The sequence below is a fragment of the Schistocerca cancellata genome, chromosome 12 (assembly GCF_023864275.1).
Source record: "Schistocerca cancellata isolate TAMUIC-IGC-003103 chromosome 12, iqSchCanc2.1, whole genome shotgun sequence".
NCBI lineage: Eukaryota > Metazoa > Arthropoda > Insecta > Orthoptera > Acrididae > Schistocerca > Schistocerca cancellata.
The window spans coordinates 19,161,638-19,187,569 of record NC_064637.1 but is presented as its reverse complement, the minus strand read 5'-3'; the positions used below and the strand labels follow the sequence as shown (position 1 = coordinate 19,187,569).

Here is a 25,932-nt window from a genome sequence, read left to right as displayed (position 1 = left end):
GCGCCTAGAACCGCACGATCACACCGGCCGGCTTGCTTTTGTTGATGTTCATCTTGTATCCTCCTTTCAAGGCACTGTCCACTCCGTTCAGCTGCTCTTTCATGTCCTTTGCTGTGTCTGACAGAATTACAATGTCATATATATAATAATTCGAATCCCAAAGAAAATTAACGAACAATCAGTTTAATAAGTCACGGATGCAAAATACTAACGCGAATTCTTTACAGACGAATGGAAAAACTGGTACAAGCCGACCTCGGGGAAGATCAGTTTGGATTCCGTAGAAATATTGGAACACGTGAGGCAATACTGACCGTACGACTTATCTTAGAAGAAAGATTAAGGAAAGGCAAACCTACGTTTCTAGCATTTGTAGACTTAGAGAAAGCTTTTGACAATGTTGACTAGAATACTCTCTTTCAAATTCTGAAGGTGGCAGGGGTAAAATACAGGGAGCGAAAGGCTATTTACAATTTGTACAGAAACCAGATGGCAGTTATAAGAGTAGAGGGGGCATGAAAGGGAAGCAGTGGTTGGGAAGGGAGTGAGACAGGGTTGTAGCCTATCTCAGATGTTATTCAATCTGTATACTGAGCAAACAGGAAAGGAAACAAAAGAAAAATTCGGAGTAGGTATTAAAATCCATGGAGAAGAAATAAAAACTTTGAGGGTCGCCGACGACATTGTAATTCTGTCAGAGACAGCAAAGGACCTGGAAGAGCAGTTGAACGGAATGGATGGTGTCTTGATATAAGATGAACAGCAACAAAAGCAAAACGAGGATAATGGAATGCAGTCGAATTAAATCGGGTGATGCTGAGGGAATTAGATTAGGAAATGAGACACTTAAAGTAGTAAAGGAGTTTTGCTATTTGGGGAGCAAAATAACTGATGACGGTCGAAGTAGAGAGGATATAAAATGTAGACTGGCAATGGCAAGGAAAGCGTTTCTGAAGAAGAGAAATTTGTTAACATCGAGTATAGATTTAAGTGTCAGGAAGTCGTTTCTGAAAGTATTTGTATGGAGTGTAGCCATGTGTGGAAGTGAAACATGGACGATAACTAGTTTGGACAAGAAGAGAATAGAAGCTTTCAAAGTGTGGTGCTACAGAATAATGCTGAAGATTAGATGGGTAGATCACATAACTAATGTGGAGGTACTGAATAGAATTGGGGAGAAGAGAAGTTTGTGGCCCAACTTGACCAGAAGAGGGGATCGGTTGGTAGGACATGTTCTGAGGCATCAAGGGATAACCAATTTAGTATTGGAGGGCAGTGTGGAGGGTAAAAATCGTAGAGCGAAACCAAGAGATTAAAACACTAAGCAGATTCAGATGGATGTAGACTGCAGTAGGTACTGGGTGATGAAGAAGCTTGCACAGGATAGAGTAGCATGGAGAGCTGCATAAAACCAGTCTCAGGACTGAAGACCGCAACAACAACAATATGGTCTGTAAAATAATAATAATATACTTAATACATCTTTTCGATTTTATTTTCTCTTGGAGAGTAGCACGTAAATTGTTCAGTATGAGCAATGTAATCTTTTATATCATTAACATGTTGTTATTGTTGTTATCTTCAGTCCAAAGACTGCTCTAATGCAGTTGGTCATTTTAATCTACCCCGTGCAAGCTTCAAAATAATCATTGGAGCCTACATCCATCTGAATTCATCGCATGATCTCTCTACGATTATTAATCCCCCCTTCCCTCGACTTCCCTTCAATACGCAATTGGTGATCCCTTGATGTCTCACATTGTTTTCCATCAACTGATCCTTTCAGTTTGTCAAGTTGTTCCACCAATTTCTATTTTCCCCAATTCGATTCACTGCATTCTCATTACTTATTCCATCCCCCCACCTAATTTTCTGCATTCTACTGTGAACACCATATTTCAAAAGCTGCTGTTCTTTTCTTGTCTGAACTACTCATTTCTGTACAAGTCGTCATTAGACGGGCTGGTTAATGTAATCATTCTTAATCAACATACTGCTTAATTCAGTAGATTGCTGCAGTTGCGACTGTCAACCACTTACGTGAGCTCTTGTATAGAGGCGGAGCATTACACGCTCCCTCTACAGACTGCAAATTAACACTCGCCGTCTTCCTCATCGGAAGACAAAAGAAAGAAACTAGGCAGAGATGTGCAGCGTCTTCTGTCTATGACTTAACATTATCTCAAGTCAAAGGTACTCATTAAATTATCATTTTGACATTTTACTTAAAAAATTACGAACATAATTCTTACCCACGATGTAAGGCCATACCAGCGTGTGCCTTGAATTCTCGCCAATTCTTACGTAAACATCGATTACGTAATGCTGTCCTGAGTATCCCAATACGCTAAGCGTGGGAAACTTCAACTTGTTAGAAGTTTAATGTTGGCAGAATTGCGTAGAAAGGCCATTTTGCGAAGAGTATTGACAGCAAACTCAATGCAGCCCGAAACGTTGAGAAGACCCATTGCGGAGCAAGGTCACACTGAAGCGCCAAAGAAACCGGCATAGGCATGCGTATTCCGATACAGGCAGAATGCGGCGCTGCGGTAGGCAACGCCTATATAAGGCAGCAAATATCTGGCGCAGTTGTCAGATCGGTTACTTCTGCTACAATGACAGGTTATCAAGATTTATCGGTGCACATCAGTCTGCGACTGTCCTGCTTCCGTTCTTCCTAAGACCCTTCACTGCACGGGTTCGATTCCCGGCTGGGTCAGGGATTTTCTCTGCCTCTTGATGACTGGGTGTTGTGTGGTGTCCTTAGGTTATAGTCGGCGCACGAGAGATCGGACACAGCATCTCCCAGGTAGCGATGAAGCGCGGATTTTCCCGAGCGACCATGTCACGACTGTATCGTGAATATCAGGAATCCGATAAAACATCAAATCTCCGGCATCGCTGCGGCCGGAAAAAGATCCTGCGAGAATGGGACCAACGACGACTGAACATAGTCGTTCAGTATGACAGAAGTGCAACCCTTGCGCAAACTGGGCAGATTTCGATGCTGGGCCATCAACAAGTGTCAGCGTGCGAACCATTCAGAGAAACACCATCGATATGAAACTTCCTGGCAGATTAAAACTGTGTGCCGGACCGAGACTTGATGGTAGAGCACTTGCCCGCGAAAGGCAAATGTCCCGAGTTCGAGTTTCGGTCCGGCACACAGCTTTAATCTGCCAGGAAGTTTCATATCAGCGCACACTCCGCTACAGAGTGAAAATCTCATTCTGGAATCGTCGATATGGGCTTTTGGAGCCGAAGGTCCATTCGTGTACCCTTGATGACTGCACGATCGAGGCCTCGCCTGGGCCCGTCAACACCGACGTTGGACTCTTGATGACTGGAAACATGTTGCCTAATGGGAAAAGTCTCGTTTCATATTGTATCGAGCGGATGGACGTGTACGGTACGGAGACAACGGCATGAATCCATGGACCTTGCCTCTCAGCAGGGACTGTTCAAGCTGCTGGAGGCTCTGTAATGGCGTGGGGCGTGTGCAGTTTTAGTGGTATGTCACGTCGTGTGGCGCCACTTCTGCGTGCTCGCGAGGACCCTACACGATATTAGGCAGGTGTATCAGTTTTTTGGCTCTTCAATGTATTTTTGTACTCCGTGAAAAAAAACCTATCTTAGTGAGTTTCTTAGTTTTCGACACATGACGTCACGAGCTGGAAGCTGTTACCCAGATGGAAAATTTTCGTCCATTTCAAATCATTAATGTAGCGCGGGTCCTAATTAAACTTAACAACAGGTTTTGGCAGTCTCAGGGACGCTATAGAGATCTCGCGCATAACTTAATTTAAAATTTTTTTTGGACTTAATTTTTGTAGGAGACAAGAGACTCCAAAGCGTTTTTCTATCGTCGCGGAGAACTGCAGACAGTGCTTGTAGCGATATTTCGCAACTTCTGTCGTTAAACATCAGATGGCAGCCATCTTAAACCACAGTGCAGCTAGTGTGTTGGCTGCATGTTCTGTAAATCATATTCACGACAAACATTACGATGCGCACTGCACAAAAGGTTGCGTGGACATTTTGAAAAGATAACATTTGTAATGTACATGCTGCTTACCACTTATTTCTACCCCAGAATACCACTACGCGGTAGCAGAAGTTGTTAAATTTCAATGTACAAATTTATGTTTGAGATCAGTATTTCTGCCTGTCAGGTATCTTATTTCCATGGATTGATTGTCAAAGAGTGCTACGGCTGTGTATTTCACTCCTTTATGCGCCATGGATTCTCAGTAGAGAAGATCGTTTTTTTTCTATTACTGTATTTGTAAACACATGCAAAATCTCAAAAGAATTGGTACAGATCAGAAGGAAATCCGCTGTGTAAAGAATTTACATCGGAATCAGAGAGCACAGGTTAAGTTTCATACTGAGCTCACCGACATGGTTAATATTTGAAGAGAAGTCCCACAACGATGCGTCGTGTGACCCCTGTCTTTCAATTTGTATTCACAGAGTGTCATAACATTAAAAAGGGAAACGCTACCTAATGTTGTGCAGAATTATACTTATTTAGTGAACAACAGGCCTTCGGTTTGTCAGACCGTCTTCAGGTGATAACTGAATGTCACAGGCACAGATAAACATGATGTGCGAATTTCACAGATATTATTTGTACAGAAGATATGAAAATGACAAAGTGCTTAAATAGGAAAATATTACGATAATTGCATTAACTAAAAGAGGGAGTAAATAAATTTTTTATGTGGAGATACATATAACAAATGATAAGAAATAAAATGAGTTTACAATTTGAATCTAGTATTTGTAACGAAAACTTAATTTAACAAGAGGGAAGATGGAAACTGTGTATGATCACTAAATAATAGTGTGAAATTCTAGATCTTGTGTTCGTTGATTTCCAGTATTTCCAGTAGGGTCATGTTTCTGTTTCTTCTTTGACAGAGTGTAAAACTGTGCATTCTACTTCGTATGGACGGTTTTCTGCTAACAGGTGATCAGCACAGGTAGAATTTTTCTTCTTTAATCGTCAGCTTCTCTCGTGTTCATCCTCGAACAAATCGCTTCCAGCAATGGCTATAGCTCTGCCCTGATTGATAATATTCTACGGAAAAAGAAAACAAAATTACACCACTTATGTTTCAAAGCCTTGTGCAAAATTCCATGTACTGGCAACTTTTCAGACAATCTTGCAAAAAAGTTAGTCTCGCAACTGCAGACCTGAATTTTCTAATACTAATAACATATCAAAAATTTTATTCAGTAGTAAAGACAAACTGATATAACATATAAAAAAAGACGAACTGGTGTATTTAAAATCATTTGCAAGCACTGTGAAAAAATGTGTACTGGTCAATCAGGCGGAGCCGCGGCAATTAGGCTGCATGAACACGAGAGAAGCTGGCGATTAAAGAAGAAAAATTCGACGTTTCTCATCATCTTCTAGCAGAAAAGCACCCATATGATGTAGAATGCAAAGTTTTAAATCCTGTCAAAGAAAAAACAGAAACATGATCCTACTAGAAATTAACAAACACATGACTCAGTTTCCATTTTCCCCCTTGTTAAATTAAGTTTCTGTTACAAGTACTAGATCCAAACTGTAAATTCATTTTATTTCTCATCATTTGTTATATGTAACTCCACATAAAAATTTTGTTTACCACCTTTCTTTTAGTAAATGTAAATGTCGTGATATTTTCCTGTGTAAACTTATTGTCATTTTTGTATCGTCTGTACTAATAATATCTGTGAAAGCCCCGCATCATGTTTATCTGTGTTTGTGAAGATGGCTTGAGAATTCAGAAGCCTGTTCATGGCCCAATAAATATAATCTTGCAGAACATTAGTGTTTTCCCGTAATATTACTACCCTGTTCTGTGAAGCATCGACGAAAAATTGAGATAATGTCAGAGAGTATCTTTCAGTAACCACTTGGCGATAAACAAAAAGGTATAACGGTTAATGGAGTCATCAACACCATTCGCAATGCTGATGATATAGTGTTGATTGCTGATAAATTAGATGATCTTCAACACTCCACTCAAAACAACATTTTTATGACTCCCTTAAAAATGCAAACGTAAGATTCAGTTCAAATGGTTCAAATGGCTCTGAGAACTATGGGACTTAACTGCTGAGGTCATCAGTCCCCTAGAACTTAGAACTACTTAAACCTAACTAACCTAAGGACGTCACACACATCCATGCCCGAGGCAGGATTCGAACCTGCGACCGTAGCGGTCGCGCGGCTCCAGACTGTAGCGCCTAGAACCGTTCGGCCACCCTGGCCACCCTGGCCGGCGTGGTCAACTGACCACGGCATAATAGCCCGGATAACTACGAGGTGCATTCAAGTTCTAAGGCCTCCGATTTTTTTTCTAATTAACTACTCACCCGAAATCGATGAAACTGGCGTTACTTCTCGACGTAATCGCCCTGCAGACGTACAATTTTTTCACAACGCTGACGCCATGATTCCATGTCAGCGGCGAAGGCTTCTTTAGGACTCTGTTTTGACCACTGGAAGATCGCTGAGGCAATAGCAGCACGGCTGGTGAATGTGCGGCCACGGAGAGTGTCTTTCATTGTTGGAAAAAGCCAAAAGTCACTGGGAGCCAGGTCAGGTGAGTAGGGAGCATGAGGAATCACTTGAAAGTTGTTATCACGAAGAAACTGTTGCGTAACGTTCGCTCGATGTGCGGGTGCGTTGTCTCGGTGAAACAGCACACGCGCAGCCCTTCCCGGACGTTTTTGTTGCAGTGCAGGAAGGAATTTGTTCTTCAAAACATTTTCGTAGGATGCACCTGTTACCGTAGTGCCCTTTGGAACGCAATGGGTAAGGATTACGCCCTCGCTGTCCCAGAACATGGACACCATCATTTTTTGAGCACTGGCGGTTACCCGAAATTTTTTTGGTGGCGGTGAATCTGTGTGCTTCCATTGAGCTGACTGGCGCTTTGTTTCTGGATTGAAAAATGGCATCCACGTGTCATCCATTGTCACAACCGACGAAAAGAAAGTCCCATTCGTGCTGTCGTTGCGTGTCAACATTGCTCGGCAACGTGCCACACGGGCAGCCGTGTGGTCGTCCGTCAGCATTCGTGGCACCCACCTGGATGACACTTTTCGCATTTTCAGGTCGTCGTGCAGGATTGTGTGCACAGAACCCACAGAAATGCCAACTCTGGAGGCAATCTGTTCAACAGTCATTTGACGATCCCCCAAAACAATTCTCTAGACTTTCTCGATCCAGTTGTCAGACGGGCTTGTGCGAGCGCGAGGTTGTTTCGGTTTGTTGTCACACGATGCTCTGCCTTCATTAAACTGTCGCACCCACGAACGCACTTTTGGCACATCCATAACTCCATCACCGCATGTCTCCTTCAACTGTAGATGAATTTCAATTGGTTTCACACCACGCAAATTCAGAAAACGAATGATTGCACGCTGTTCAAGTAAGGAAAACGTCGCCATTTTAAGTCTTTAAAACAGTTCTCATTCTCGCCGCTGGCGGTAAAATTCCATCTGCCGTACGGTGCTGCCATCTCTGGGACGTATTGACAATGAACGCGGGCTCATTTTGCTACAATGCGAATGTTTCTATCTCTTTCCAGGCCGGAGAAAAAAAAATCGGAGGCCTTAGAAGTTGAATGCACCTCGTATAATGGACAGACGACGAGGGTACAGAAATTTCCTCGCTTATTGTCAGGAGCCTGGTGAAGCCCCCCAGTGTGCACGCCACTACTTGCTTTCAGGTGTTGCCGCTGCTGCTGGTGCTGGCCAGCCCGCCGAGGTGCGGGGCGACGCGGCCCTGCGCGGACATCCTGGCGGGCGGTGTGCGCGCGCCGTGCCGCTGCGACGTGCTGCTGCCCGAGGCAGGCGACGCGGGGCCCGGGCTGGCCGTCGACTGCGACGGCGTCGCGTGGCCGGTGGACGCGGCGCTGCCGCCGGGGGCGCCCGTCGTCGCCTTCAGCCAGAGGGCGGCCGGCCTGCAGGCGCTGCCGCAGCACGCGCTGGGCGCGCCCGGACGCCCGCCGCTGCGCACGCTCGACCTCTCCCGCAACCTGCTGCGCCGCCTCACCGAGAGGTCAGTCTAAACAACACAACTCTGACGTAAACGGGTGCTCTGCCGGCTCACGAAGAGGCAAACACCCCAACACTGATGTAAACAAAATAGTTCTCATGTAAACAAAGGGGGTGGCTGCTGCTGCACGGGCTCAACCTCTTGCACAACCTGCTGCGATAGCTCACCGAGAGGTAAACAAAACAATTCTGACGTAAACAGCCCGCAGAAGGTGCTCTGCCGGCTCACTGATGTAAACAAAATACACTACTGGCCATTACAACTGCTACACCACGAGGACGCGAAATTTAAGGGGCTCCGGAACGCCCTACACTTGCAACGTTAAAATAACGCTTATAAATTACATCTTCCCTCACAAAGTATTTGAGGTAGGAAGTTGAACTTTTTACAGATTATTTATTCGAATATGGGCTACAACTTAACACAGGGATTTTACAAAATTTTAGTTCAGTTATTAAAGATGATTTTTTTTCAATTGTAATGAAAATTCACAACATTTTTTGGCAATTTTTTATTTATATATTCAAAAATATACAGTTTTTTGGAAAAAGGCTGTGTTAAATTATGCAGAAGGTACTGTGTAACATTTACTGAAAGTTTGAAACAAATATGTTTGGAAGATCCTTAGAAAACATGTAATTAGTATGAGAAAATACAAGCTTTGGGAATCGAGCGACAAATATTGGATTAACTTTTTAGTGCATTCCAGGTCCATAGGATGGATTATCTTCATCCTCTGCAAACTCCTCCTCCAGCTTCCTCTTGTTCCTCCTCCTGTTTACTCTTGCTTGTATTTCTAGACTCTTTACAGCCCTGTCTGCAGCCTGAAGGCCATCCTTGTCTAAAGCAAGCATCGCTCGTACCATATTAGAACCTATCTTCATTCCCATATTTCTAAATACCTTGCACCTTACAATGTTGCCATCGTTGAAAGTCGCAACAGCATCATACACACCAAAGTGAAGTGTTTCAATTCCAACAAATACAGTCTTGGGGATTCTCGACCATATAACACTATTTACACTTTCATTGGGGTTTTGAGTTTTTCCGTGAATACACTTTTTCAACAGTTCAGGTGCTGCTAAGTCTCTGAAAATAGGTTAGCCACAACACATACTTTATCTCACATCACTAAAAGGTACCTGATGAACACGGACGTTAATAATAACACCATTTGACAGCAGTTTAACAGCGCCACAGTAGGTCACGCCCATGTAGAACACATTTCAAAAAAAAATTAAAAATAGTTGTAGTCTTCGGAATTGAATAAATTATATATCTATTAAAACGTAATAGTCTGCAGATTCAGAAAACGCAAAAAAGTAAAAATTGAACTTTTCATGATTTTGAGCCTTTCCGGAGCCCCTTAACCGACAGGAAGAAGATGCTGTGGGCAGATAATGGGAGCGACGATGACATTTTTTATTCTCGTGCTCATTCTCATTTTCTGGTAGCTAGTGGTCAGCATGAAACACTGTATGATACTAGCGAAGAAAATGCTTCATTGGAAGAGGAGCCAGCTGTGACCTGTACCACACATAATTATTCACAGCAAATACGATACTTTTTGCTAAGATAATCTGAAGTCTCTATGTTCAAAGACTATTAGACCAAGAAAAACACCATTACACAACGTTGTGAAAGGAGGAACACTAGAACTAAATCAAAAGTCGAATTTTTGGCCAAACGCCCACCAAATCTCGAATATAGGAGAATTATATGATGAAGACGTGTTACAGATATACCAACTGATACAATGGAAAAGAGGAAGCTGTGTATGAAGTGTCCTGCGTCAAAGAAAAGGAAAAAGGCGTATAAGCTGTGCTGTACGTGCACCAAATGTGGTCAGTCAATTTGCCTGAAATGTCAATCAAGAGCGCAAAAATTATACGCATTAATACACTACTGGCCATTAAAATTGCTACACCACGAAGATAACGTGCTACACACGCGAAATTTAACCCACAGGAAGAAGATGCTGTGATATGCAAATGGTTAGCTTTTCAGAGCATTCACACAAGCTTGGTGCCGGTGGCGACACCTGCAACGTGCTCACATGAGGAAAGTTTCCAACCGATTTCTCATACACAAACAGCAGTTGACCGGCGTTGCCTGGCGAAACCTTGTTGTGGTGCCTCGTGTAAGGAGGAGAAATGCGTACCATCACGTTTCCGACTTTGATAAAGGTCGGATTGTAGCCTATCGCGATTGCGGTTTATCGTATCGCGTCATTACTGTTCGCGTCGGTCGAGATCCAATGACTGTTAGCAGAATATGGAATCGGTGGGTTCGGGAGGGTAATACGGAACGCAGTGCTGGATTCCAACAGCCTCGTATCACTAGCAGTTGAGATGACAGGCATCTTATCCGCATAGAGGCAACGACCTTGCCGCAGTGGATACACCGGTTCCCGAGAGATCACCGAAGTTAAGCGCTGTCCGGTGTGGCCGGCACTTCAATGGGTGACCATCCAGCCGCCATGCGCTGTTGCCATTTTTCGGCGTGCACCCAACCTCTTGATGCCAATTGAGAATCTACTTGACCAAATAGTAGTGACTCTGGTCAAACAAAGCCATCATAACGACCGGGAGAGCGGTGTGCTGACCACATGGCCCTCCTACCCACATCGTCAACGGAGGATGACACGGCGGTCGGTTGATCCCAATGGGCACTTGTTGTCTGAAGATGGAGTCCCTTATCCGCATGGATGTAACGCGTCATGCAGCCACATCTCGATCCCTGCAAGACAACAACCATCTGCACGAACAGTTCACGACGTTTGCAGCAGCATGGACTATCAGCTCGGAGACTGTGGCTGCGGTTACCCTTGACGCTGCGTCACAGACAGGAGCGCCTGCAATGGTGTACTCGACGACGAACCTGCCTGCACGAATGGCAAAACGTCATTTTTTCGGATGAATCCAGGTTCTATTTACAGCATCGTGATGGTCGCATCCATGTCAGGCGACATCGCGGTGAACGCACATTAGAAGCGTCTATACTTAATCGCCTTACTGCCGTATCACCCAGCGTGATGGTATGGGGTGCCATTGGTTACACGTCTCGGTCACCTCTTCTTCGCATTGACGGCACTTTGAACAGATGACATTTCAGATGTGTCACCACCCATGACTCTACCCTTCATTTGATCCAGGCGAAACCCTACATTTCAGCAGGATAATGCACGACCGCATTTTGCAGGTCCAGTACGGGCCTTTCTGGACACAGAAAATGTTTGACTGCTGCCCTGGCCAGCACATTCTCCAGATCTCTCACCAATTGAAAACGTCTGGTCAACGGTGGCCGAACAACTGGCTCGTCACAATACGCCAGTCACTACTCTTGATGAACTGTGGTATCGTGTTGAAGCTGCATGTGCAGCTGTACCTGTACGCGCCATCCAAGCTCTGTTTTGACTCAATGCCCAGGCGTATCAAGGCCGTTTTCACGGCCAGAGGTGGTTGTTCTGGGTACTGATGTCTCAGGATCTGTGCACCAAAACTGCGTGAAAATGTAATCGCATGTCAGTTCTAGTATAATATATTTGTCCAATGAATACCCGTTTACCATCTGCATTTCTTCTTGGTGTAACAATTTTAATGGCCAGTAGTGTATTTTCAGGTCACTTTATTATTACTTTCGCTTACATTTTAATTTGTACTTATAAATATCGTGGCTGGTTTAACAATACTAACAGTAATTTCAAGACTATATATAGTTGATGATTCGTGTTCATTTTGAATAACAAAATCAATGAAGTCTGTAGAAGCGTAGTATTTCATCTGCTTATAATAGAAAATAGTTTACTATTCACTTAACTTTTGACAGTTAATTTGGAATTAGCTGATAAAAAATATTAATAGGGCTACAAGACTGCATGTTTGTATGAGGGTTATCCAGAAATTAAAGTAACAAGGCATGCAACTTTAGCATGGAATGCCCTTTGGGGAGGGGCGGGCGGGGGTGGATGGGGAGTTGGTACCACTGCCGTGTTACGGTGAGCCAGCGAAAAGGACGAGCATTCCCAACAATCAGTAGCCCGTCGATTACTGTTGGACATTTGTGGTGAGTTACTTTGGGACCAAACTGCTGAGGTCATCGGTCCCTAGGCTTGCACACTACGTAACACTCTTCTACAAAAAAAACCTTTTTTTCTATTTCTGATAAAAATATTGTGATCCTAGTTGTATTTTGAGTGCTGAATTGAAAACTGTTTTTGGTTTTTTTTCTGTCAGGGATAGTTTATGAGTAATCGCAATTTTATTTCTCTTTTCAGTTTCTGATATAGTGCAGCAAACGTGAGGTGAAATTCGACAAACAAATGCACATCACATTAATGGAGGGTGGGATCTAACATATAACACAGTAACCTTTGTGTATACAATTTGAAGCATTTATTTGACATGAGAAATTACAGAAAATTGACAAACAATGAGCCACTGCCTTGTAATGCACATCACTTTTTTCTCTTGTATTGTGAATCTTTCTTCTCTCGAATGATATTCCAGCAATAATCTGCTAACATAGAAGATACCCACTTCCTTTCATAGCACCTTTCTATGGTAGAAATGTCTTTATTTTTTTCATCCGATACGTCACTACAACTCTCTGTGAAGTAGTCCAGAAGAGAGTCCCTCATATGTACCTTCAAAGACATATTGCACCGCAAACCCTGATATGCTTTGATCATATCCTTCACCATTGCTTTGTAGTTAGTAGCTCTTCTTCTTCCAAGGAAGTTTTCCGACACCATCTTGAAACAGTCCCATGCGGTTTTTTCTTTATCAGTTAAACATGCTTCAAAATTTGCATCTTTCTGCAGCTCCCTGATTTGTGGGCCCACAAATACAACTTGCTTTATTTTTGCAGCTGAAAGACGGGGGAATTTGGTAGTTAGATATGCAAACCCACAGCCTGTTGGATCCATGGCCTTCACGAATTGTTTCATCAGGCCAAGTTTGATGTAAAGCGGTGGAAGTAGTATATATTCAGGAGCTACCAGACTTTCACGTTGTACATTCTTTTCGCCAACTTTCCATCTTCACCTAGGCCATTTCTTTTTCACGTAGTGAGAATTTCGGTCTCGACTATCCCACTCGCAAAGAAAACAGGCATACTTTGTGTAGCCTTGTTGCATTCCCAGCACCATACCAATTACCTTAAAATCTGCACATATTTTCCATTTGGTTCATTGTATTTTAATGAATTTAGCATCCTTTGTACGAATTCGTAATTCTCTTTTGTCAAACTAGCGTAAGCTACTGGAACAGAGGGTATTTTATTTCCGTTGTGGAGCAAAACACCCTTCAGACTTCTTTTCGGTGCATCTATGAAAAGTCTCCACTCGTGTGAAATATGAGTGAAGTTCTGCACTTTCATCAGGCTAGCAACGTCATTGCAAAATGTCAATGCTTCGTTAATTGAAAAATAAGAAATAAAGGCATGTTCTCTGTGCCTGAACACACTGATTTTAGTACTTTGGTGCAGTAGATTATACTCTTGTAATCTTGAACCAAGCAGCTGCGCCTTTTGTTTACTTAGTCCTAGATCACGTACTAAATCATTTAAATCTGCCTGTATTAACAAATGTGGCGATGACTCACTTGTGCAGTGATATAAAGAATCATCATCTGTGATTTCTTCAGTACTACTTATTTCACTATCACTCGGAATTTGACCTCGAGCTCTTGAAGGTACGGGAAGGTTGTCGGAATGCTGCACTGGCATTCTAGCTGAAGGCAGATCTGGGTAAATAATGTGCCTCTTCGACTTTTTGTTTGTAAAACCCTGAATTTTTGTTAGACAGAAATAACAATCAGTAACATGGTCCTTAGGCTCCCTCCACACCACGGGAACAGCAAACAACGCCACATTCTCTTTACCTTTCCACCACTGAATTAGTTTGCAGTAACATGTAACACAACAGAAATGTGGTGGCCATTCTTTATCTTGGTCTCCTACCTCTACTCCAAAGTAATGTTTGTGTGCTTTCTTTATGAATGAAGAAATTTTCTTCCTATTTCTGGCAAAAGTGAACTTCCCACAGATGTAGCAGAAGTTGTCTGGCTTATATCGACATCCACGACGACGTGGCATTTCAGCAAATTTAAAAATACCACTTTGGTAATACACCTGTATTAAATTAATAGTAGGGAACTGGAGGAACACTGATGTCTAAAAACAAGCAGTCGTTTTACCTTCAGCAGCAGGCTCAATCAGTTTACACACAGGAACTAAAAAATTCAACCGTGCTCGGAAATATGACAGACAGTTACTTGTCAGCCAAAACACCCTCTCTTTAAGACTGACACAAATTGCGGCTAACACCACTGTTGTAAACTCGATGCACCTGCCCCTAGGAGGCGTGAATCTTTACTGCCGAGGAAGCGACCGGCTGTCGCCGTTCGAGTTAATGAGATGTTTCAGGTGGTCTTAATGACATAGGTGTGGCGGGGGATAACCTAATGATGTCTGATTCTTCCCACCTGCTGTTGCACAAGAAATTATCACGTTCTATCACTACTGGATGCGGCAACATACCCGTATTTCTCTATAACGTCTCTGTGTTTGCCATGAATTGTGAATATACATATTACATAAAAAGTATCCCTGACAACGATGTTTTGTTTACATATTTGAATTTCCCACGGTAAAATGGTCTAGAAGCACATACTTTAATATCAGAAATAGAACCCATATCGAACAGTGATAATCTAACTGTTACGCTAAGGACAACACACCAACACACACACACACACACACCCATGCCCGAGGGAGGACTCGAATCTCCGACGGGCGGCGGGGGGGGGGGGGGGGGGGAATCGCACGAACCGTGGCAAGGCGCCTAAGACCATGCAGCTGAGTTGTGTTGTGGGGCGAAGAGCGCGCTGTAATTCGCTACCTAAATGCTAAGGGCGTGAACACCACTGCGATTTATCACGAAATTGTTTCAGTGTACTGAGAAGACGTAATGTCAAGGCAGCGTGTGACCAAATGGGTACGGAATTTCAGTTCTGGGAGAACGGAAATTCACGGTGAAGACAGAAGCGGAAGGCCGTTTGTTGTGACTGATGATGTACTGCAGAAAATTGAAGGTCATCATCTCTCTGATCGCCGTTCGGCAACTGACGACCCGCCTGCGGTTTGTCCAAACATTTCGCGAACTGCTGTTCACGAAATCGCATCTGATCGACCAAATTATCGCAAGTTGTGGGTGCGATGGGTGCCCACGATGCTTACCGAAGCACACAAAATGAACGGATTCAGTGCCGCTCGCGAATTTCTTGACCGTTTCGAGACTTGAAGGGGAGGCTTTTCTGAACTCTATCGTGACAGGAGATGAAACTTGGGCTTATCACTATGCTTCAATCAATACAGTTCACCCTTACTCATTCTCCTTCAGCCAAAAAATTCACAACTCAGCAAACAGAGAGGAAAATCATGCCTATAATCTTTTGGTGCAGAAAAGGGGTTCTCCTTGTTGATTTTTCGGAAAGAGGTGAAACAATAAATGCTGAAAGATATTCTGAGACCAGGAAGAAACCGTGCCGAGCCGTAGAAAACAAACGTCGCGGGATGCTGACAACGGCTGGTCCCGGAGGAGGTTCGAGTCCTCCTTCGGGCATGGGTGTGTGTGTTTGTCCTTAGGATAATTTAGGTTAAGTTGCGTATAAGCTTAGGGACTGATGACCTTAACAGTTAACTCCCATAAGATTTCACACACACACACATTTGATGCTGACAACGGCAATCTGTCTCCATCAGAACGCACGTCCGCACACCGCTCGGAACACAAGAGTTGTTGACTTCGTTTGGTTGGGACGTTTTAAGCCACCTCTCTGACAGCCCCGATCTTGCACGTACTGACTATCATATATTCATTAAATTGAACACCTTCGTTGAAAACACTTTTCCAAGGACGAGGACGAGGTGAAAATCGAAGTGAAGAACTGGCTGGAAAAAGGCGGTGGGAGACGTCTATGACACAGGAATAAAAAAAACTCGTCCCACGGATGACAAAACGTATTGAGGTAAATGGTGATTAGGCGAAAAAATAATGCAAGACCTATGCTACAATGCATGTAAATTTTATTAAAATAAATTAATTTTTTGTACTTCAAAAAATTCTTGTAACGCCACTATCCCGATTAGCCTCGTAGTTACACATGGTTAAGAGATGTTTCGGCTTTAGGATTAAATGCGCTGAATATGCAGTGTGTATCAAAAACAATCATCCAATTTGGCACGTCTATATTTCTGAGCCGGCCGGAGTGGCCGAGAGGTTCTAGGCGCTACAGTCTGGAACCGCGCGTCCCCTACGGCCGCAGGTTCGAATCCTGCCTCGGGCATGGATGTGTGTGATGTCCTTAGGTTAGTTAGGTTTAAGTAGTTCTAAGTTCTAGGCAACTGATGACCTCACAAGTCAAGTCCCATAGTGGTGGTGGTGGTTAGTGTTTAACGTCCCGTCGACAACGAGGTCATTAGAGACGGAGCGCAAGCTCGGGTTAGGGAAGGATTGGGAAGGAAATCGGCCGTGCCCTTTCAAAGGAACCATCCCGGCATTTGCCTGAAACGAGTTAGGGAAATCACGGAAAACCTAAATCAGGATGGCCGGAGACGGGATTGAACCGTCGTCCTCCCGAATGCGAGTCCAGTGTGCAAGTCCCATAGTGCTCAGAGCCATTTGAACCATATATTTCTGAAACTAATAAACAAGTACAATGAATTTGTTTTTTGATGAACAGAAAACTCAAAGTGTTTTTCATACCTTTTCATAGATGTTCAATATACGACCCCGGAGATGCGCGGCATGTGGCAATGCGGTATTCAAACTGATGAAACACTGCAGGAGCATATCTGGTGTTACAGCTTCCACAGCTGCTGTTATGCGATGTCTCAGTTCATTCATTGTTGTTGGTAACGGAGGCACTTAAACGGAGTCTTTTATGAACCCTCCCAAGCAATACAGGTCCGGGAACCGTGGAGTCAGTACTGTAAGGCTGAATCATTTGGTCCAGTGCGACCGATCCATCGTTCAGTAATCCTTTGATTTAAAAATTACCGCACTTCCATATGCCAGTGTGGCGGTGCGCCGTCCTCTTGATAAATGAAGGCGTTTCACTCAGTGTTCAACTGTGAGAAAAGGAAGTTCTCGAGCATATCGAGACATGTGCTTCCTGTGACAGTGTTCTCAGCAAAGAAAAATGGACCGTACACCTTTTCCCATGAAACTGCACAAAACACATTAAATTTTGCAGAGTGCCTCTCATGTTGTACAACTTACTGTGCAACTTACTGTGGTTGCTCCGTACCCCATATTCTGATATCATGAATATTTTTTTTTCCTTTATTGTGTTTCAATTCCCCATCGGGGCGGGCTGGCAGCAGCATAGGCGCTGCTCTTCAGCCGAAAGACATAGAACAAAACAATAGAAGACATTTAAAAACAGCAAAGGAGAGAATAAGGTGAACATAGATATAAAAAAGGGGGAACAGCATGGAAGGCAATAGACAAAAAACGGGGTGACTGTAAAATGGAGATAAAAAACTGTTTAAAAAAAAAGCCACACACTGCGACGGTTAAAAGAACACAAGGCACAGTATGCCTGGAGCATAAAAGTAGCGACGGATGGCGTAGCACATAACGTAACACTGACGGCGAACCTCAAGGCAGGACACAATTAAAATCACACCTCTTGACGCACACGAGTAACAGCACTGAACACAACACTGATGTGGCACACTGACGATGAGCCATACAGAGGATCTGCCAGGCGCAAGGAGGTGAGGGATGATATCATGAAGGTTCACATTTTCATTTAAATGGAATGTTGCCTCGTCTGCAAAACACTAAGCGTGGAAGAAAACTGTCATCCTCCATCGTGCCAAGAACGAAATCACAGACAACCCGTCCCTCGGAATTGTACGTGCCATAGTCTAATGGTGCATGCTGTAGGAGGATCCACACCCTACCTGGACACTGTACAGTTATTACTGAACCGCACTGCGCATAACGTAGAACACAAAACGCTTTCTGTTGACCCCACACCATTTTTACTAGAAGTGGGCGCACGCTGCTGCTACCTAGCGGAAACCGTGTAAAACCAACACCGACTCAAAGGAAGGCCTCGGCGCTCGTTGGTGACGTCACGTCGGCTAGGCACGGCGAACGCCAGGTCTGTTGCAGGCAGAAACGCCTGGGCGTGCTTATCACTATAAATCTCTTATTTTTGGACAAAATGTTTGGTACTGTTTTGGATTCTGCAGTTTTATTTAGATGAAAGATTTTCTTACTATCGTAAAGCTACAAATGAAGATCATAGTTCTGTATTACTGAATCCTGTCGAAACAAACGTAGATCAATATGAGAAGATGATTTGCCCCATTGCAAGCTTCGGAAAGTTTACATTCAGGCAACTATATTTACTTGATCCATTTTATTATCGAAACTTACTCCAACCCCCTTACAATTAACTCGTTTCTTTTATTTATTTATTTACTTTCGTTTGACATCGTCACTGGAATCGTGAACTAATTTACATGTGTAAATGTCCAACTGTTGCCATACATTAGATTAGAGTCGTTTTCAACGAAAGAAATTCTGAAGAGGAAACAAAATAGCTTCATACATCGAAAATACTGCTGAGCTTAAACTTCTTTAAACGTGCACATTAGAAAAGATAAATATTCCCCTCTTGCAACTGAAAGGAGAAACTTTATAAGATAAAAAAATTTTATTTGATGAAACAAGTATGTCTCTTTTCCCTCTTCTTCTGTCCCCCACCCCCTCCCCCAACGTGTACAATCGCAAGATATTTCATTAACATTCAGTGCTCCTCAGCCCATAGTCAACCGAGATACCTAGAGAAGAGCACCAATATGTTCAGTTTCTTGTAAAAGCAACCCAGTACAAACGTAACTTCCTCAGATTTACAAATAAAGTAAAGAAGCACAAATTCTGTTGCTTCTGGACCATGAAGTTCTTTTTGTATGTCAATCCTTAAAACAGGTGGAAATTTAAGTTCAGGAGTACACTATTTGTCAAGAAGTGTAATGAATTGCACAATTAATTGGTTGCAGAAATCTCTCAGAGCAATGTGTGTTGGTCAACTACCGCCAATAGTTTGACATTTTCCTGTGACAGAGAGGTAGACACACTGTTGTGTACATAGTTCCGCATGGTCAGCGTGTACACAACTTTCCCACTAGAGCGCGCCCCACTAAGCACAACAGCGCAGCCGCAGCGCTCGTCCGTCTCCGCACTACGAGATGGCGCTGCCTTAGAGACGGGCCAAATTCTGCTTCCGCCGATCCCCGTATTAATATGTAAGGCAGCCAATGAGATTGCTGCTAACGTAGAACCTTCTCTCCTTGCGGATCACACTCGCGCAGTGGTACCTGAACGCGCGAGGTATTATAACGAGTGTACAGACCTCCGATTAGTCAGTCTGCATTTGTCTGCACCAGCCTGTACCAGTCTGCATTTGTCTGTACCAGTCTATAGTCAAGTTCCAGTCTGCGCCTAATAAGATTACCATATTGCTGTACATAGCCATGGAGATAAATGAATAGACACTTTGTCAAGTATCAGAGATATGTGAGAATAAGGTTAACGTACCAAGACCAAAGGAACTTCCGATTGTCAATTGTAAACAGCATCAAGAATAAAGTTACGTAATGTCTATGCTTTTTATTATTTTAATAAATGTGTGTGAAAATTAATCAAGTTCTGTTTAAAGTTGGTGACCGTCAATCTGCTACTCTAAGCGTGCAAGTAGCATTTCTATCGTCTGACCTAACGGCAGAAGATAAACACGCCACGATAAGACCACGAGACATACTGCTGACACTCGCCTACTTCGTTAGAGCGACAAGTCAAATAATCTGATGGTGTGTGTACCGAAGGTCTTACAGTACGCACACCACACACACCATTATGAGTATTCCTGCAACAGACCTGGCGTTCGCCGTGCCTAGCTGACGTGACGTCACGAACAAGCGCCGAGGCCTTCCTTTGAGTCGGTGTTGGTAAAACTGGAGAGTTTGCTCTCTCCAGCAGTACACTGATCACGCACGTATCTCAAATAACGTAATAGTTATGATTTTTTAAAAGTCGGATGATTCTTTTTGATACACCCTGTACATAGACATACCTGTACGGAGAACTTTCTGTGAAGTTGCGGTGCGGCATGTTCGGTAGGCCACTTTGTGTCGGAATTTTTGCCAGTAGTGCACGACTTTCGTTTTGTAATGTTGAGATGTAGAGGTGCTGCAGGACGTGTGTGTGGTGCAGGTTGCTGGGCAGCCTGCGAGACTCCCTGGTGGAGCTGCGGCTGGCGGACAACCTGCTGGGCGACGGCCTCAACCCCGTGTTCTCCAGCCAGGAGCTGCGCGGCCTGCGCCGCCTCGCCCTGCTGGACCTCTCCAGGAACCAGCTGCGGGCGCTGGAGCCGGGCCTGCTAGAGGGATGCACCGAGTTGCAGGTATGTCCGGCCCAGCTCCCTGTGAAACCACGGGAAGGTACCACTGTATTACGACAAGGATTCATGCTAGTGCTATATGTAAATTGAAGAGCCAAAGAAACTGGTGCACCAGACTAATATCGTGTAGGGCCCCCGCGAACACGCAGAAGTGCCGCAACACGACGTGCCATGGACTCGATTAATATATGAAGTAGTGCTGGAGGGAAGTGACACCATGGATCCTGCGGGGCTGTCCATAAATCCGTAAGACTGGGTGGAGATCTCGTCTGAACAGCACGTTGCAAGACATCCCAAATATGCGCAATAATGTTCATCCCTGAAGAGTTTGGTGGCCAGCGGAAGTGTTTAAACTCAGAATGTTCCTGGAGCCACGCTGGACTTCTGGGGTGTCGCATTTTCCTGCTGTAATTGTCCAAGTCCCGTCGGAATGCACAATGGACATGAATGGATGTAGGTGATCGGACAGAATGTTTACGTACGTGTCACCTGTCAGTCTCGTATCTAGACGTATCAGGGGTCCCATATCACTCCAACTGCACACGCCCCACACCACTGCAGAGCCTTCACCAGCTTGAGATGCAGGGTCCATGGATTTATGAAGTTGTCTCCATACCCGTGTACGTTCATCCGCTCGATACAATTTGAAACTCGTCTCATCAACAGTCCAACGTCGGTGCTGATCGGCCCAGACGAGGTGTAAAGCATTGTGTCGTGCAGTCATCAAGGGTACACGAGGGGGCCGAAAGCCGATATCGACGATGTTTCGATGAATGGTTCGCACGGTGACACTTGTTGATGGCCCACCATTGAAATCTGCAGTATTTGCGGAAGGGTTGCACTTCTGTCAAGTCGAACGATTGTGTTCAGTCGTCGTTGGTCTTTTTCCGGCTGCAGAGATGTCGTAGATGTATTATCCAGTTCCTGAAATTCACGGTACACTCGTAAAATGGTCGTACAAAAAAATCCCCACTGCATCGCATCGGAGATGCCGTGTCCAATTGCTCGTGCGCCGACTAAAATACCACCTTCAGGTTGAGTTAAATCTTGATACCCTGCCATTGTAGCAGCAGTAAGCGACCTAACAACTGCCCAGACACTTGTCTTATATAGGCATTGCCGACCGCAGCGCCGTATTATGCCTGTTTACACATCTCTGTATTTGAATACCCTGCCCTTAACAGATTCATTGGCGCTTCAGTGTATTAGGCTGCTCAATAAGTTTATAGTTTTTGTGTTTCGCATGTTGGTATTCCAGTTGCTATGGGTTTACTTATCGATCGGAATTTTCTGTTTGTTGTAACGTTGTTGCTTTAATTTTCTTTGAAAGCGGTGCTGATAGCCAATAAAAGCGGGTTAAAAGCTGTGAGCTGTCTGGGGAAGTTAACCTCGCATTACTGAGCAACTGGTTCACCAGGTATCCAGTCTAGCTTACCAAATTCCCAACCAGACTAACATTAATTATAATCTTTTAATAGTCATCTTGAGAATTTAACTGAAAATAAATAAATCAGTTTATATTTGGAAATTTATTTTAACATTGATCATTGAAATTTCAGCATATTAAACGTGAGTCATAACTAAGCTGGTGCCTTATTTAGGACTGTGAAAATGTGAGTTTGTAATCTTACAGAACACATCAAATAGGGAGCCAATATTGGGAGACTGCATACAACACTGCATTCATAAAATAACACACGAAGAACGTTGAAACATATGCAATGGAAATTAACCACAACCAACCGATTCAATTTTCACCCAAAGAAGTTACGTTCGTAGCACAATCCTGTCCGTCATGTAATTACCACACATTGGTATACTAAATTCATACTAACTCTATGTGAAATCTTCCCGAAAAAAATAGCTGAGGGCTACTTTGATGATTACACCACGTGGTCAACTTGGTTTACACAAAGTGTGTAACTCCACAATAATTTTGATAATTAAAATAAATTAGATCGAAAAGCAATTTACAAAAGAAAAACCTCGAACTGGTTACTGTCGTCTTACTATTAACCTGATGGGTCAAACAATTGTATAAGCACGTGGTACTGGTCTCACAAAGTACACGCCACGTGGGCTGAACATAAAGAAAATTTGCTATATTGAAAAATATTGTCAAGACGAGATGTTATAATCTCACGCACATTCGCATTTAAGATTGATGATCTTAATTAGAGTTACTGATCAACACATGGTTCCACTTTACTCACAAAGTAGTGACAAAGCAACTACACTGCGTTGCAATTTAAGATAACATTAGATATTTTAGAGCTAAACCTGAAATAAAGGTGATTAAATTTTCAGTTAGGCTGAACTTAAGAAATCCATTGTCCTATGGGCTTAGGAGACATGCGCTTAGCCGGAGATCTTACCACTTCAGATGCTCGCCACGGACAGACTGACCTGGTCCCTTCCTGAGGGTGCCTCACAGATACGATCAGAAGTGGCCAGAGGGGCAGCTTCCTATACCAACATGACAAGGGATGAACAGGACCATACTAAAGATAGAAACCTCTCTGCTTTTAGAAAGCGTAGCTACCTGTTCCGACGTTGGTCCTACTGTTCTCTAGCAGACAGGCTTGTCTGCTACCCTCAAGCATGCAACTAGAAATACATTTGGTCTTTCATCCTCTCACACAGAAGGGAAGGGGGATGACAGTATCTTATCATATACAGTATATAAAAGAAAGCGGATGTAGGTTCCGTATTAGACTGTGTGACATTAATTACATATAAACTCTGTTTTAAAGTTTGGTAGTGTGACAGATCGTTCTTGTTTATGCGTAAAAGTAACACGTTCCACTACTCAGTCTCCTCCCAGATAGTCAGAAACGCCACAGTAAATTTAGAAGAGGAATTTATGCCGTAAATGACAACAGATTTAAGAAATTAACATGAAAGGAATCCAACAGAGACCTTTCATTGTAGTTCACTGTTGTTATTTCAGTTAACATTTTGTCCTTTTGGAGATAGTCAGTGCAGCTGCGAACGCTAGAAAATGGAGTGCAAGCGAAAAAATCGGAACATTTCCGACATTTTTTTGTGTTTGAGTTCAATAGTGGGGTGACAACAGCGGAGCCAGCCAGAAACGTGGCGCCGTGTATGGGGATAATGACATTGAACAGAAAATGACGCCCGCATCTCGTGGTCGTGCGGTAGCGTTCTCGCTTCCCACGCCCGGGTTCCCGGGTTCGATTCCCGGCAGGGTCAGGGATTTTCTCTGCCTCGTGATGGCTGGGTGTTGTGTGCTGTCCTTAGGTTAATTAGGTTTAAGTAGTTCTAAGTTCTAGGGGACTTATGACCACAGCAGCTGAGTCCCATAGTGCTCAGAGCCATTTTTGAACCAGAAAAGACAAGAAAATGGTTTCCTCGTTTTAAGAAGGATCGTTTGGACATTGGCGAGTCTCCACGTTCAGGAAGACGTTCGGGGATCCCATGAAGATCGTTTAAAAGCATTAATTCACAATGATCCACATCACTGTATTCGAGAACTGATAACTGTGATGAACTGTGATCATTCCACCATCGTCGGCGTTTGTATCTAGTGGGGAAAGTCCAAAATCAGGTTTACAGGTGCTGCGTCCTCTAAGCCAAAGTCACGAGAAACAGCTGGTGGGCATCTCTGCCCACTCGTCATCAATTGGCTCGTGAACAACAGCGACCATTCGTGTCCTGTATCATTACTGGTGACGAGAAGTGCTGTCTCTTTACGTTAACAAAACGAAAAGGGGAAAATGGTTGAGCCCAAACAAAGCATCAACTCCCCATAAAACGACCTGCGTGCAGCCACAAAAGTTCACGTTATGCATCTGGTGTACGAGGCATGTTTTTTTAAGTAAGTACCGTTTGGAAATTAAAAAAAAGACGTGCTAAGATATCTCAATAATTTTATTTTTGCATGACAGCCGGTACCTTAATCTACGCACTGACGCCATTACAGTCTGATTTTTCCTTGTTTACGTTGTGTACTGAGTGTTTAAGATGCCTCCGATAATCGTGAGTCCAACCGAAGTACGGGCTGTTATAAGATTTCTTAGTGCTAAAGGCCTAAAAGCGATTGATATTCATCGCGAGATCTGTGCAGTTTACGGAGAAAACATTATGAGTGATGGAATGGTAAGAAAGTGGGTGAAAGCATTTAAAGATGGCCGCACAAATGTGCATGATGAACAACGGAGTGGGCGTCCTTTGGTCGTTAATGAAAGTTTGGTCCATGAAGTGGACGATAAGGTGAGAGAAAACAGACTCTTTACGATTTCCTCCTTGCGGAATGACTTTCCTAATGTTTCTCGTAGTGTTTTGTATGGCACTGTGACCGAGCACTTGAATTACCGAAAATTGTGTGCACGTTGGGTACCGAAAATGTTGACGGATGTGCACAAAACCAAACAGTTAGGCAGTGCATTGACTTTCCTCGAGAGGTAGCACAACGACGGTGATGATTTCTTAAGCCAAATTGTTACGGCGATGAGACGTTGGTGGCCTACGTCACAACAGAATCAAAGAAACGGTCCATGGAAGTTGAGCAAGGGCATCGTTTTGCTGCAAGACAATGCCCGTCCGCATGTGGCGAATCAGACCAAAGATCTCATCACATATTTTCGATGGAAAACTGTAGATCATCCTCAGTACAGCCCCGATCTTGCGCCCAGTGACTAACATCTGTTCCTGGACTTGAAGAAACACCTGGGCGGTCAGCGTCTTCAAGACGATGACGAAGTCAAAACAGTGGTGATGCAGTGGTTGACAAGTCAGGCAGCAGATTCTTTTTTTCTTTATCGTGATTTTGATCACGTTACACAAGGCGGGCTGTCAGCATCAGAGTACGCCGCGCTTCAGCCTTGAGTTTTACAATAAGTAATACATATAGGGGGCACAGAGAATACAATCAAAACGGCGGACAAAAAATGTAGACACTAAAAAACAAAAAAACATGGAGCCGTTCACACTGGACGAGAAACATCAGTAACACTAGTTGACACGGCGCACATAACATGGATGATGGCGACGGTACACGTGAACAGTGGTGGCGTGACGGCGAACAAACACTAAACACAAACGAAGGCACACACACGAGACACTGATGGCGATGACCTCCGGCGCGCGAATGTTCACTGAGCGTGTGCGAGTCCGGGGACCTGCCAAGAGAGGAGGAGGAGGAAGAGGAGTGGGAGAGCGAGAGGGGAGAGCAGAGATGCCACGGGCAGGGGAGATAGGGGGAGGGAGGAAGGGGGAGGGGGAGCCCGGGGGAAGAGGGGTGGAGGGAGGGGATGGGGGAAAGGGAAAGAGAAGGGAGGGGGGGTGCCTAAAGGAAAGGACACCGGAAGTGGGGGGTGGGGCAGGGTCAAAGTTGATAGGAGGGGTAGATGGAGGGGAGAAGGACAT

The 25,932-nt window shown here is 44.0% G+C and overlaps 1 protein-coding gene across 1 annotated transcript in view; it reads left to right on the top strand.

Annotated features, from left to right (window-relative positions):
* Positions 1-7,631: 7,631 nt before the first annotated feature.
* LOC126109837 (chondroadherin-like protein) overlaps positions 7,632-25,932 on the top strand; it is a 222,495-nt gene continuing 204,194 nt past the window's right edge. The window contains exons 1-3 of the mRNA XM_049914896.1: positions 7,632-7,640; positions 7,737-8,068; positions 20,358-20,547. Of these exons, the coding sequence (XP_049770853.1) occupies positions 7,632-7,640; positions 7,737-8,068; positions 20,358-20,547 (531 nt within the window). The remainder of the gene's footprint in view (positions 7,641-7,736; positions 8,069-20,357; positions 20,548-25,932) is intronic.